Source organism: Triturus cristatus, chromosome 8 (genome assembly GCF_964204655.1).
Source record: "Triturus cristatus chromosome 8, aTriCri1.1, whole genome shotgun sequence".
NCBI lineage: Eukaryota > Metazoa > Chordata > Amphibia > Caudata > Salamandridae > Triturus > Triturus cristatus.
Genome location: NC_140591.1, coordinates 1,681,403,413 through 1,681,415,439, shown reverse-complemented (window position 1 = coordinate 1,681,415,439; position 12,027 = coordinate 1,681,403,413). Strand labels below are relative to the sequence as shown.

Sequence of the window (12,027 nt, the reverse complement as noted above, 5' to 3'; positions counted from 1 at the left end):
ACAGGTCTCAAATGTTTATCTTTGAGTACTGAATTACATGATAGAAACATGCAACTCCTGTTCCACTTGTTAAAGATGCTCTAGCCCACTTCAGCACTACATTACTTGTTTTTAATAACTGTATTATTCTAGAGTTCAATCTTTTTCATTATATGCCTTCTTACAGCCCCTCATTTGACACCCCTTGAGCAGTTCCTCTCAAGGGTCAGTAGCAATAACCTTACAACCAGTGTTGGGGTTGTAGCTCTGCTGTTTATACCAAAAGAGATTTCAGGGTATGTGTTTTGCTGTCAGATATTGGGGTGTCTATGGAATGGGCTTTCGAGAATTACAATGGAGAGACCACATAGCAGATTATCAATTCAAAGGTGTAGAGAATAAGCTGCTATCATTCAAGAGATTTAATCGATGTTGTGTTCATCACAGTCAGATTCGGATAGATAGGATGGCGTGAATTCTGTAGGTAAGTGTCGATTATCAGACACTGAAAAGGTACCTGTAATGGTGGACATTGAACTCCAATCAAGTTTGATTTTTGTCTCATTAGAAAAGTCTTACCTGTCAATCTGGGCATGGTGGCAGTAAAAGATGGGGTCATTGGAAGCCGAGGTGACATCGTTCATTGCTCCTCCCATGGCTTTGTGGACCTTCCTGTGCATGTAGGCACCATGGTGTTTGCCAGTCGCAGCGTCCATGAAGCCTAAATATAGACAGAAAGAACAGGCTCATATAATGAACACGGGTGGCCAGGAAGTGACTGTCCTTGAAGATCATCAGGCCGGAAATACAATCTAGAGGCAGTAGAGCTCTCCAAATGAAAAGGGGTGGCCACAGCATTCTTGGTCGCACCACATTAGCTGCCGTCTTTAGGAGACATGTTTCAGCCAGTCATTAATTTGAACCAGTGGTTTCAGGTGCTTGGCACTAGCATTTAATTGTGAACACCAACACTTATGACAGTCTGCCCCCTAGGGTAGGACAAAGAATGGTATATAGTAGGAACAGATAATGGTACCACAATTCTTCCCAGCGAGGAAACAAATTATTCACTGTTACAAAATACATTTGTTGTTACTAACTAAGACAAGATGGATAACTGGTCCTTCCAGTACTCATAGCTGACAATACTTACATACATAAACATATCGACATCTATACACAATTAATTCACATGAATGGCAATACATTTTTATACAAACACAAACAATTATTTTCATTTTATGTTTGTAAACAGGCATTAACCATTGAACTTCAGTCTGCCATTTAATTTCGATATTGTGTGGCTGTATTCAAAAGGATTAGGTTTCAGTCCACAGATAGGAGGTAGTCTTTCTTAAGTCAACATCCACTGAAGACCAGTGAGTCCCCATGTATTTTGATGTTGGCACTATATTTATTTATATATACTTTTCAATTTCCAGAAGACCCCTCAACTGGAGGTGTCTACGCTGTTTGGCCCTTTTCACCTTTGGGCCTCATCAGGACAATGGAGAGGCTAGAAGTGCAGCAGCTGTGACGATGACACAGTATGGCTCAAGTATGATTACATCCTGTTGTAATACAAAGACCAATCTAGATTTGAGCCAAACCCGCAACCGGGACAGTAAGTAATAAGAACCCTTTAGATTTCTGGCTCGATGTTCTTGGTGTGAAGGTTGGCATTTCACCCATGTGGTGCGAGGCTGAGGAGCGTGGTAAAAGAGCAGCAATCAGAAACAAAGACAACCTCCATATTCTGCACTAAGGAGCACCAATCAGAAACAAGGACAATCTCCATCTTCTGCACTCCAGAGCACCAATCAGAAACAAGGACAAGCTCCATCTTCTGCACTCCAGAGCACCAATCAGAAACAAGGACAACCTCCATCTTCTGCACTTTCGAAGCACCATAAACAAGGACAACCTCCATCTTCTGCACTTTCGAAGCACCATAAACAAGGACAATCTCCATCTTCTGCAGTGTGGAGCACCAATCAGAAACAAGGACAATCTCCATCTTCTGCAGTGTGGAGCACCAATCAGAAACAAGGACAATCTCCAGCATCTGCACTCCGGTGCACCAATCAGAAACAAGGACAATCTCCATGTTCTGCACTGCAGAAGATGGAGGTTGTCCTGGTTTGTGATTGGTGCTCCGGAGTGCAGAAGATGGTGATTGTTTCTGATTGGTGCACCGGAGTGCAGAAACTGGGTATTGTCCTTGTTTTTCATTGGTGCTCCAGAGTGCAGAAGATGGAGATTGTCCTTGTTTCTCATTGGTGCTCTGGAGTGCAGAAGATTGAGATTGTCCTTGTTTCTGATTGGTGCACCAGCGTGCAAAAGATGGAGATTGTCTTTGTTTCTGATTGGTGCTCCGAAGTGCAGAAGATGAAGGTTGTCCTTGTTTCTGATTGGTGCTCCGGAGTGCAGAAGATGGTGATTGTTTCTGATTGGTGCACCGGAGTGCAAAAGCTGGGTTTTGTCCTTGTTTTTCATTGGTGCTGCAGATTGCAGGAGATGGCGATTGTCCTTGTTTCTCATTGGTGCTCTGGAGTGCAGAAGATTGAGATTGTCCTTGTTTCTGATTGGTGCACCGGCATGCAAAAGATGGAGATTGTATTTGTTTCTAATTGGTGCTCCGGAGAGCAGAAGATTGAGGTTGTCCTTGTTTCTGATTGATGCTCTGGAGTGCAGAAGATGGTGCTTGCTCTCGTTTCTGATTGGTGCAGTAGAGTGCAGAAGATGGAGATTGTCCTTGTTTCTGATTGGTGCTCCAGAGTGCAGAAGATTGAGGTTGTCCTTGTTTCTGATTGATGCTCTGGAGTGCAGAAGATGGTGCTTGCCCTCGTTTCTTACTGGTGCCATATAGTGTGGAAGATGGAGATTGTCCTTGTTTTTGATTGGTGCTCTGGAGTGCAGAAGATGGAGGTTGTTCTTGTTTCTGATTGGTGCAGTAGAGTGCATAAGATGGAGATTGTTCTTGTTTCTGATTGGTGCTCCGGAGTGCAGAAGATGGAGGTTGTCCTTGTTTATGATTAATGCTTTGGAGTGCAGAAGATGGAGGTTGTCCTTGTTTCTGATTGGTGCTCCGGAGTGCAGAAGATGGAGGTTGTCCTTGTTTCTGATGGGTGTTCCGGAGTGCAGAAGATGGTGATTGTTTCTAATTGGTGCACTGGAGTGCAGAAGCTGGGGATTGTCCTTGTTTCTCATTGGTGCCCCAGAGTGCAGAAGATGGAGATTTTCCTTGTTTCTCATTGGTGCTCTGGAGTGCAGAAGATTGAGATTGTCCTTGTTTCTGATTGTTGCACCGGCGTGCAAAAGATGGAGATTGTCCTTGTTTCTGATTGGTGCTCTGGAGTGCAGAAGATGGTGCTTGCCCTCGTTTCTTACTGGTGCTCTATAGTGTGGAAGATGGAGATTGTCCTTGTTTTTGATTGGTGCTCTGGAGTGCAGACGATGGAGGTTGTTCTTGTTTCTGATTGGTGAAGGAGATTGTCCTTGTTTCTGATTGGTGCTCCGGAGTGCAGAAGATGGAGGTTGTCCTTGTTTATGATTAATGCTTTGGAGTGCAGAAGATGGAGGTTGCCCTTGTTTCTGATTGGTGCTCCGGAGTGCAGAAGATGGAGGTTGTCCTTGTTTCTGATGGGTGTTCCGGAGTGCAGAATATGGTGATTGTTTCTAATTGGTGCACTGGAGTGCAGAAGCTGGGGATTGTCCTTGTTTCTCATTGGTGCCCCAGAGTGCAGAAGATGGAGATTTTCCTTGTTTCTCATTGGTGCTCTGGAGTGCAGAAGATTGAGATTGTCCTTGTTTCTGATTGGTGCACCAGTGTGCAAAAGATGGAGATTGTCCTTGTTTCTATTTGGTGCTCCAGAGTGCAGAAGATTGAGGTTGTCCTTGTTTCCGATTGGTGCTCTGGAGTGCAGAAGATGGCGCTTGCCCTAGTTTCTTACTGGTGCTCTATAGTGCGGAAGATTGAGATTGTCCTTGTTTCTGATTGGTGCTCCAGAGTGCAGAAGATGGAGGTTGTTCTTTTTTCTGATTGATGCAGTAGAGTGCAGAATATGGAGATTGACGAGGACGGAGCTTGCTCGCGATGAAGATGGCCGCTTAAGTGAGAAGCTCCGCACAACCACCAGACGATATTGTTATTATCCGGCATCTGAATAGTGCATACGGCTGCGTTGGGGCTAACCTCGGCTCCAGAGGAGCCCTAGAGCTGATAGACCTGCCTCCGACCCCTGCGACTGCCCAGATGGCATAGCGAGAGAGTGCCACCAGTGCATAGCGGAGGCGGGCCGAGATCCCCAGACTGCTGTGAGGACCCCAGACAGCCTGAGACGCTGCGCGGCTGGGACGGATGTTGCCCTGAGGACGACCATAAACGTTGGAATTTCTGTAGCAGAGCTTCGGCACTGGACGGCGACCCCGTCTGCATGCGGTGGGAAGGCGGAGGCTTCCCTGGGCTAGAGAGGTGGCCGTATGCCCAAAACTTGAGTTGGAAATGCCAGAGAGCGGCAGCATGTCTGCTGAAGTCCCCGGGGGAGCGCAGTGGCCCTCCACAGTGCGACGTTGGAGTTGAATGGTGGGGCAGCTGTACTCTCCCTTCGGCGCTATCGGGAAGCTGCATGCGAGGCTCCACTGAAGGTGTGTCAGCTAAACCCTTGCTACATTAAGAACCGCGCTGAGCTACGAGTGGGATCCGCCATTTTGGAGACAGGGGTGGTGGTTTTCCCTGACTGCATAATTTGGCCAGGGAGGTGAGCACAGTTTGTTGCTGGCTGGTGGTGCCTCACCTCTCCAGTGCGAGGGTCGCTTTGTGCTGCCTGCCCACAGACTCCGTGTGAAGACAGGGGAGGTGTGTGCTCTTGGGGGTGTCTGAAACGTGCACGTGGGCCTCAGAACGCTCCTTGCTTGGGGATTGTAGTTGGCCCACCTTAGAGAAGCTGAAGGAAGTGACTAACTGCACTGCGAACTGGGCAGGCTCTGCCGACTGCAGGAAGCTGTCTTTGAAAAGTTCCATACCCCCTGCTATAGAATCCTGTGTATGCCTGCCTAGCTGCACCCCATATACAAGTAGGAGTGTGGCGGAGCTGGTAGCGGTGATGCTTAACCGAACCGAAGAACAGAGTCGACTTGGCCCTCATGGGATTGAGAAACGCAATGGCCACGGTGTCCCTGTAGTGCGGTGCGCACTGGTGGTGTGACGGTACACTGTAGCCCCAAGACGACTGATACCCAGACAGCTGCTTTGGTCGGGACCACTGTAGTATAACTGCTTACAGCTTGGAGCACTTGCGTCGGTTGAGGTACCGGAAATGAAAAAGTATATATCTTGGCCCGGACTGTTTACAGAGCAACACTAGCAATGGGGAGGGTTGACAAGACACAACCAAAGCTGACGTTCAACCACAGGAAGTCCACGGGGCATGACACTGCCGCAGAAGATGGCGATAATGCACAAGATCCAACCCAGGAAGAAACACAAGGAGATATTCGTGCCATGCTGATGACGATGGAAAAAGGTTTGCACAGCAGTCTTTCGGTCCTAGGCACCAAGATTGACTCCCTCTCCTACAGAATGTCCAGGAGACTGGACAAGCATGCAGAACGGTTGGACATGACATGACAGAGCGCCGGGTCACGGAGGTCGAAGAAGTGCAGACGTCGCTAGACACGGATCACAAACAACTGGGGAGAGTGCTGCAGGTGCTGCAGGTGTTGCAGGGCAAAACTGAGGACCTTAAGGCATGGTCCCGACGCAGTAACCTGAGGATCACGGGCCCTTTGGAGACAACCCAGACTGGCAACATGGAACAATTTGTAGAGAAGTTGGTGGTAACGCTCCTAGGAAGCGAGACTTTCTCAAATATGTTTGTTGTCGAGAGGGCGCATTGATCCTTGGGCCCTCGCCCAGCACCTGGTGCTCCCCAGAGCCCAATTATAGTGAAGCTGCTGAACTATCGGGACCGGGACTCGGTGCTGAAGGCCGCCAGAGACAAACAGTCACTGCAGTACGAGTGCTCTGCAATATCCCTGTTTCCGGACTTCACACTAAGGGTACAAGAAGCACGCCGACAGTTCGTCCCCTTGAAGAAACAGCTGAGGGACCAACATATAGACTACGCCATGCTGTACCCTGCTAGACTCCGTGTTAACCTTCAGGGCCAATCGCGAATCTTCACTGACGCTAAAGGCTTGCAGAAGGCCCTGAAGGAATGGTCCAAAGACAAACGGCATAGCCCAGAGACAGACTCTTGCGAGGGAGCGGTGGGTGGCTGCATGGATGATCAGGACTAACCTTTGGGCTCCTCTACACTCAGATAAGAATGATACACGCGGGGTTATCTGTGAAGGTTTCCTCTATACTGCATGGGGGACATGTGTGCTGAAGCGATTTTGTGGTTTCTGTCATTGTGTTCGCTGATATTGGGGGTCTACAACGTGTGCTCTTGATCGGGAATGGTGCCAGTAATGAGACTAGGTCAACTGATGGAACACTTAGGCTTTATGACGTTCAGGCGGGGGGGGATTGGGGATCCTATTTCTAATTCAGATCCTATATAGTTTGCTGATGGTGTGCGGGGCGGAGACCAAAATGGGAGTGTTTTCCCAGTTTTACTCTGGTGACCGAGCTACCTCTGCCCACGAGTGAAACACTCACTTTGGGAATTGTGCCTTGGGGGGTGGAGGGCAGGACCTCTTTGCCTATTGTTGTGATTTATGCGATTATTGTTTTCTAGGATGGTTCAAGGGGCATGTTTGCTTGTTTTTCGCGTAGGCTCAGTGGGGTAGGTCAGGCGTGGGTGGGGGGTGGAGCGGGAAGGGGACATGATTGGCAGGACACTTTTTATAGACACTACTTTCTACACATGAAGATTGGACAAGTTATATGTTTCAATGGCAGGCGCGAATAGTCCGGTAGGGCGAGATAACAGGACGGCAGGTAATGCTCCCCATAGCACTACTGTGCAAGGTAAACTGTGGGCTCTCACATGGAATGTGAGAGGTCTTATTGACCATAGGAAGTTGCGTAAGGTTTTGGCCTATTTGATGAGACATGACTTAGATGTTGCGTTTCTGCAGGAGACGCACCTTCCTCTTATGCTCTGTAGCAGGAGACTGCAGGGCACAATCCATGCTGCCGGGTTTACCACACGTGCTCTTGGGGTGCTAACATGGGTCCTCCCAAGAGCTTCTCTCACACTTGACCCCTTGTTCACGGATGTAGACGTACGGTATGTGATCTCCAGGTGCCATGGCCAGGGACTGGACATACTTATAATAAATGTTTATGGACCCAACTATGATAACCCCAATTTCTATACCACACTGACTGACAATGTATGTAAATGTGGGGCGGGGCAGCAGCTCTGGGGGGGAGATTTAAACCTGGTCCTTCACCCCGACCGGGACAGATCGGGAGGACCAACCAGTCATATCATGGCGGCGGCTAGAAAAGTCACTGACATCATGACGCAGTTAGACTTACATGATGTATGGAGGCGGAGGTTCCCAGATAAAGGGGGGTATACGTATTATTCGGCATACCACAATCTACATATACGCATAGCTTACTGGTTGACCACCGGGCAACTATACGAGTATACGCGGAACTGTGAAGTACTACCCGGCACACTTTTGGATCATTTCCCGACCCTCCTAGTTTTAGAGGTCCCACAGAGACTTATCCCACCCTACACTTGGAGGTTCCCCCAGTACTCTCTGCTGGATGCTGTATTTAAGGAAGAACTGGCAGACGCAATAGAAACGTACTTTGATAAAAATGTGGGCTCAGTGGAGAGCTTTCAGGTAGTCTGGGAAGCCTTTAAAGTTTACATCCGTGGGGTTACTATGTCGAAGCACGCACGGGTTCTTAGGGCGCTGCTTAAGAGGCTTGCAGATTTGTAGGCTGTATTAGCCACTCTGGAGGCGTGACTACCAACTAGCGCTGATGACGAAGTACTGAGGGAATTCAAAACCCAGTGTTAGGGCTCAAGCACCTTGTGTAGTACTAAGACTACCTATCCCAGCATGCAACGTAAGGGAGCAGGGTTGTGTACTGTCCCATACTGCCCCTGAACAGGTCACGTGATCGGGAGGGTTCTTAAGCCTTCCTTTCCGGTGCCTCTGTGCTTGGCTTTCCTGTGGTTATCCTGCCGTGTACCTGTCTAGAGGACGCCTCCTCCTCCTCCTCGTGGAAACTTGCAGAAGCTGGCCTCTGTACCCTGGATCCTGCCTCCACCCGATATCCCTGATCGTGTGTCTGGTGTGAGTTCGCTCGCAAGCCTTGCGGCATCATTGCGTGATTTCCATCCCCTATCTTCGGAACCGTGTGAAAGGCGCAGGTACGCGCTACGGGGGGATTACTTTTACTTTCGTGACTTTGCCTCATTCCACGGATTTGGCCGCAGTCTAGCTGGCGTACGGCGTGAAGTCTGTCCCTTTGCCTACCCCGTACTTTCCCTTCTCGGAACGTCATCCAATCAGAGCGCGAGGTCGAGTTTCCTCATTGGCCTCTTTGTATTTTCTTTCCGGGTGCCCGTATTCCCCTTGATACCTATTTGTAAACGCGAGGATTCGTTCAGAACCCTGCCGATTTTGCTTTACTGGGCCCCCGCCTTCCTCCTTGCTCTTATTTGGAAACGCGAGGACGCGTTTCATTTAATGGACACAAGATTAAGTTGAGAACGCCAGAACGCGTTCATGTTTGAGCCGTTGCATTATTTGGAATACTCGGTATCGGCCCGTTATTGAGTTGAAGCACTTACTGTCAAGATCCCAGTAGGTGCCTATGATTTGAAGAGACTCCTGCACCAGCGGCATACTCCTGCCCTTTTGGTAACGCAAGTAAGTGTGGAGCAGTACACTACCTAGAGGGTATAGATTTCTTTATTAAGACAGTGTATAGATTCCATTCCTTGTTAATGCCTGTTAATTTTCCCTCTTTTTGTCTTTTGACCTCTCCTCTATAGATTCTGCTTCTATATGTCCTGGACCTGCTCCTGTTGGCCTTTGAGAGACTTGTCTGAGGAGTCTCGTTTGTCTCTCCATTTTTTGAGGACACGGTTCCTACTCTAGTGTATGTCACTTGCAGCACTGGGTGGACGGTGTTTTTGAGAAAGGGTGAGGCATTCTCATCGCTCCTGGGGAAAAGGGTATTTCTGCCTGGAAAGCCAGTCTACGCCCGACACCCAGCTAGCAGAATACCACGACACCGCAGATGTGGAAATTAAGCACCTTGGTAAATACGCCACGGCACGCGTATACGGGGCAGGTGAGTGCCCGGGTGCAATGCAAGCCCATGTATTAAAGAATAGGCGCAGACATACAGTCATCTTGGAACTTAAATCAGCTGAGGGGGAGACACTTACTGATGAACTAGCGATTTCGGAGCAGTTTAAGCAATTCTACTCTCAGCTTCATGCTACCCACGGTGCAGGTACGGAGGAAGACATCCTAGACTACTTGACTTATACTAAAATGCCATGGTTAACTAACATGCATCGGGAATCCTTGATGCGTCCCTTGGAGAAAGATGAAATACTTTTAGCGCTTGCGAGTATGAAACCAAATAGTGCCCCGGGCGTAGACGGGCTGATGGTTGCTTTTTACAAAGCATATTCAGACCTGCTCCTGCCACACTTAGCCACACTATTTGATGATATGTGTTTGTCCGGTACTATGCCACCTTCGATGAGAGAGGCGATAATTGTTGCCATCCTGAAACCGGGTAAACCCCCTGAGGAGTGCTCATCCTATCACCCACTCTCATCGCTTAATGTGGACACTAAAATCTTCGCAGAGATCTTGGCGAATAGACTGGTCCCGTTGGTCCCATGCTGGTTGCTCTAGAACAGGCAGGGTTTGTCCCCCGGTCGCAACCTCACTTATAACCTACGCACGGTATTTGGTGCGCTCCAACACTAAACCGGACACCCCAGATGCAGTGTTTCTCGACATGGAGAAAGCCTTTTATAGGTGTTATCGAGGATGGGACTAGGGGAGGTATTCTTACAGTTTCTGGGGGTGCTCTACTGGGATCCTACAGTCCAGATAAAAATTGGCAATCTGGTGACGGACCCGATATGTATCACTAAGGGCACACGACAAGGCTGCCCGCTTTCTCCGATTCTCTATGCTCTGGTGGCAGAGCCTTTGGCCTGTGCGCTCCGTGAGTATCACAGATATAAAGGTATCCGCATACCGGGTTATGAACTCATAGTCTCGACTTACGCAGACGACACGCTCATGTATATTTGAGATCCCGAACGAAACCTCTTATCTGTGCTACGGGAGGTGGTGAGTTTTGGAGGGGTGTCCAGACTGCGCGTTAACTGGACAAAGTCCATTATATTTCCCCTCACTGCGACCACAATTGTTTGAGTCTGATTGTCCGTTGCAATGGACGACGGACTCGGTGAGATACCTTGGTATCCAGATTCACTCGGAACCTGACGTCGTCTTTAGGGAAAACTAAGGTGTTCTGATGAGCAAACTGGAAAATGAGGTTGAGAGCTGGGTCCGGTTACCACTCACCCTCCTAGGCAGGGTCTCCATTATGAAAATGGTGGTACTTCCTCGCTTCCTGTTTCTTTTTAATAATATCCCATTGGTTCTTCCAATATTGATGATCAAATTGGCATGGGCGGGCAAACAACTGAGGGTCAGATGGCAAATACTTACGTTGCCCTATCACATGGGAGGACTGGGGGCACCCGACCTAGACTTGTATAACAGGGCGGCGCAAAGTGTACATGCTTTCCACTGGATACACGGCCCTCCGGACGTCCCCTCACTTGTGCATTGAAAGGGCAGTGACTTCCCCTCGCCCATTGCCTATGATGCTTTTTTCCCCCCCTGATTGTAGGATGGGTATTCTTGACTCTGTCAATATGGCGGTGCATGCATGGCACTACCTCTTAAAGTTACAGGCTGAAGTAACCCTGTATTCACCGCTAGCTCCGCTGGACTGGTGCCGTTAGTTCTCCATGTAGAGACGGGGGAGTTGCTGTGCGCTTAACTCACTGAAGATTGGTACAATTGGTGATCTGTTTGCGGGAGGCACTGAGAAAAGCTGGGACGACCTGAATATTGGGAACGCAACGCCCACCCTACTTACCAAATTCCAATTTCATAGAACCAGGCATGCGATGCTTCAGATACTAGGGAAAGACTTGGCGGAACCACCAGAGCTGCCCGCCCTTTCTTATGTTATAAAAGCCAGTGAACCGACGAGAATAGTTTCTAAACTCTACAAGCTAACCCGTCTTATAGAGAGAACTATGTTACCAAGGCCTGCCTGGCATGGCAAAGAGATCTAGAGAGGGAAATAGATGACGCAATGTGGACGTACTGCTGCACCAGCACGAAACGTATCTCCCTTAATGGTAGCCACAGGCTGATCCACTTCAAATATCTCAATAGGGTCTACTACACCCCGGAAAGGTTATGCAGATACGGTTTATGGGAAGAGTCAAAGTGTGAACGCTGGAACGAGCAGGTGGCTGATTTTAAGCATATGGCGTGGTTTTGCCCGGGGATTTCGAAGTTTTGGGAACAAGTCTTTGCAGAAATGTCAGCCATAACTGGGCAGGCAATTGCGCCGGAACCGGACCTTGCTCTCCTGGGTTACTCTAAGCTCATACCTAAAGAGGTGCGCAGATTAGTCGACATGGGCCTGTTGTTGGCAGAGCGCAGAGTTGCAATATGTTGGTTGGAAGGACCGCTCCCTACTACAGCTCAGTGGCAAATGATATGCTGTACTGCAGCAACCAAACAGAGAACTGCAGTGAACTCCTTCCTCCCCTCAATAGACCTAAGAATTTCTGGGTGCTATACAATACATATAGAACTACCAAAGACAGTGGCGTTGTCTCCACAGGGGGTGAATGTCCAGAAAATGGCACCCGCGACTCAGTCGATTAGTACTGTATCCGTTTACTCGGAAGGGGGCTGAAAATATAAGGTGTGCTGTATGGGAGCTCTGGACTGTGTGCTACTCCATAATTCATAGGCGTCTTCTGTGGTTAGATGAGCGACGCATGT

The 12,027-nt window shown here is 48.8% G+C and overlaps 1 protein-coding gene across 2 annotated transcripts in view; it reads right to left on the bottom strand.

The window, feature by feature from the left end:
• The window catches only part of LOC146808595 (tyrosinase-like), a 510,585-nt gene that overhangs the window by 220,809 nt on the left and 277,749 nt on the right, over positions 1 to 12,027 (bottom strand). For both annotated transcript variants that reach the window (XM_085620648.1, XM_085620647.1), the window contains exon 4: positions 559 to 700. In XM_085620648.1, coding sequence (XP_085476774.1) covers positions 559 to 700 — 142 coding nt within the window. The remainder of the gene's footprint in view (positions 1 to 558; positions 701 to 12,027) is intronic.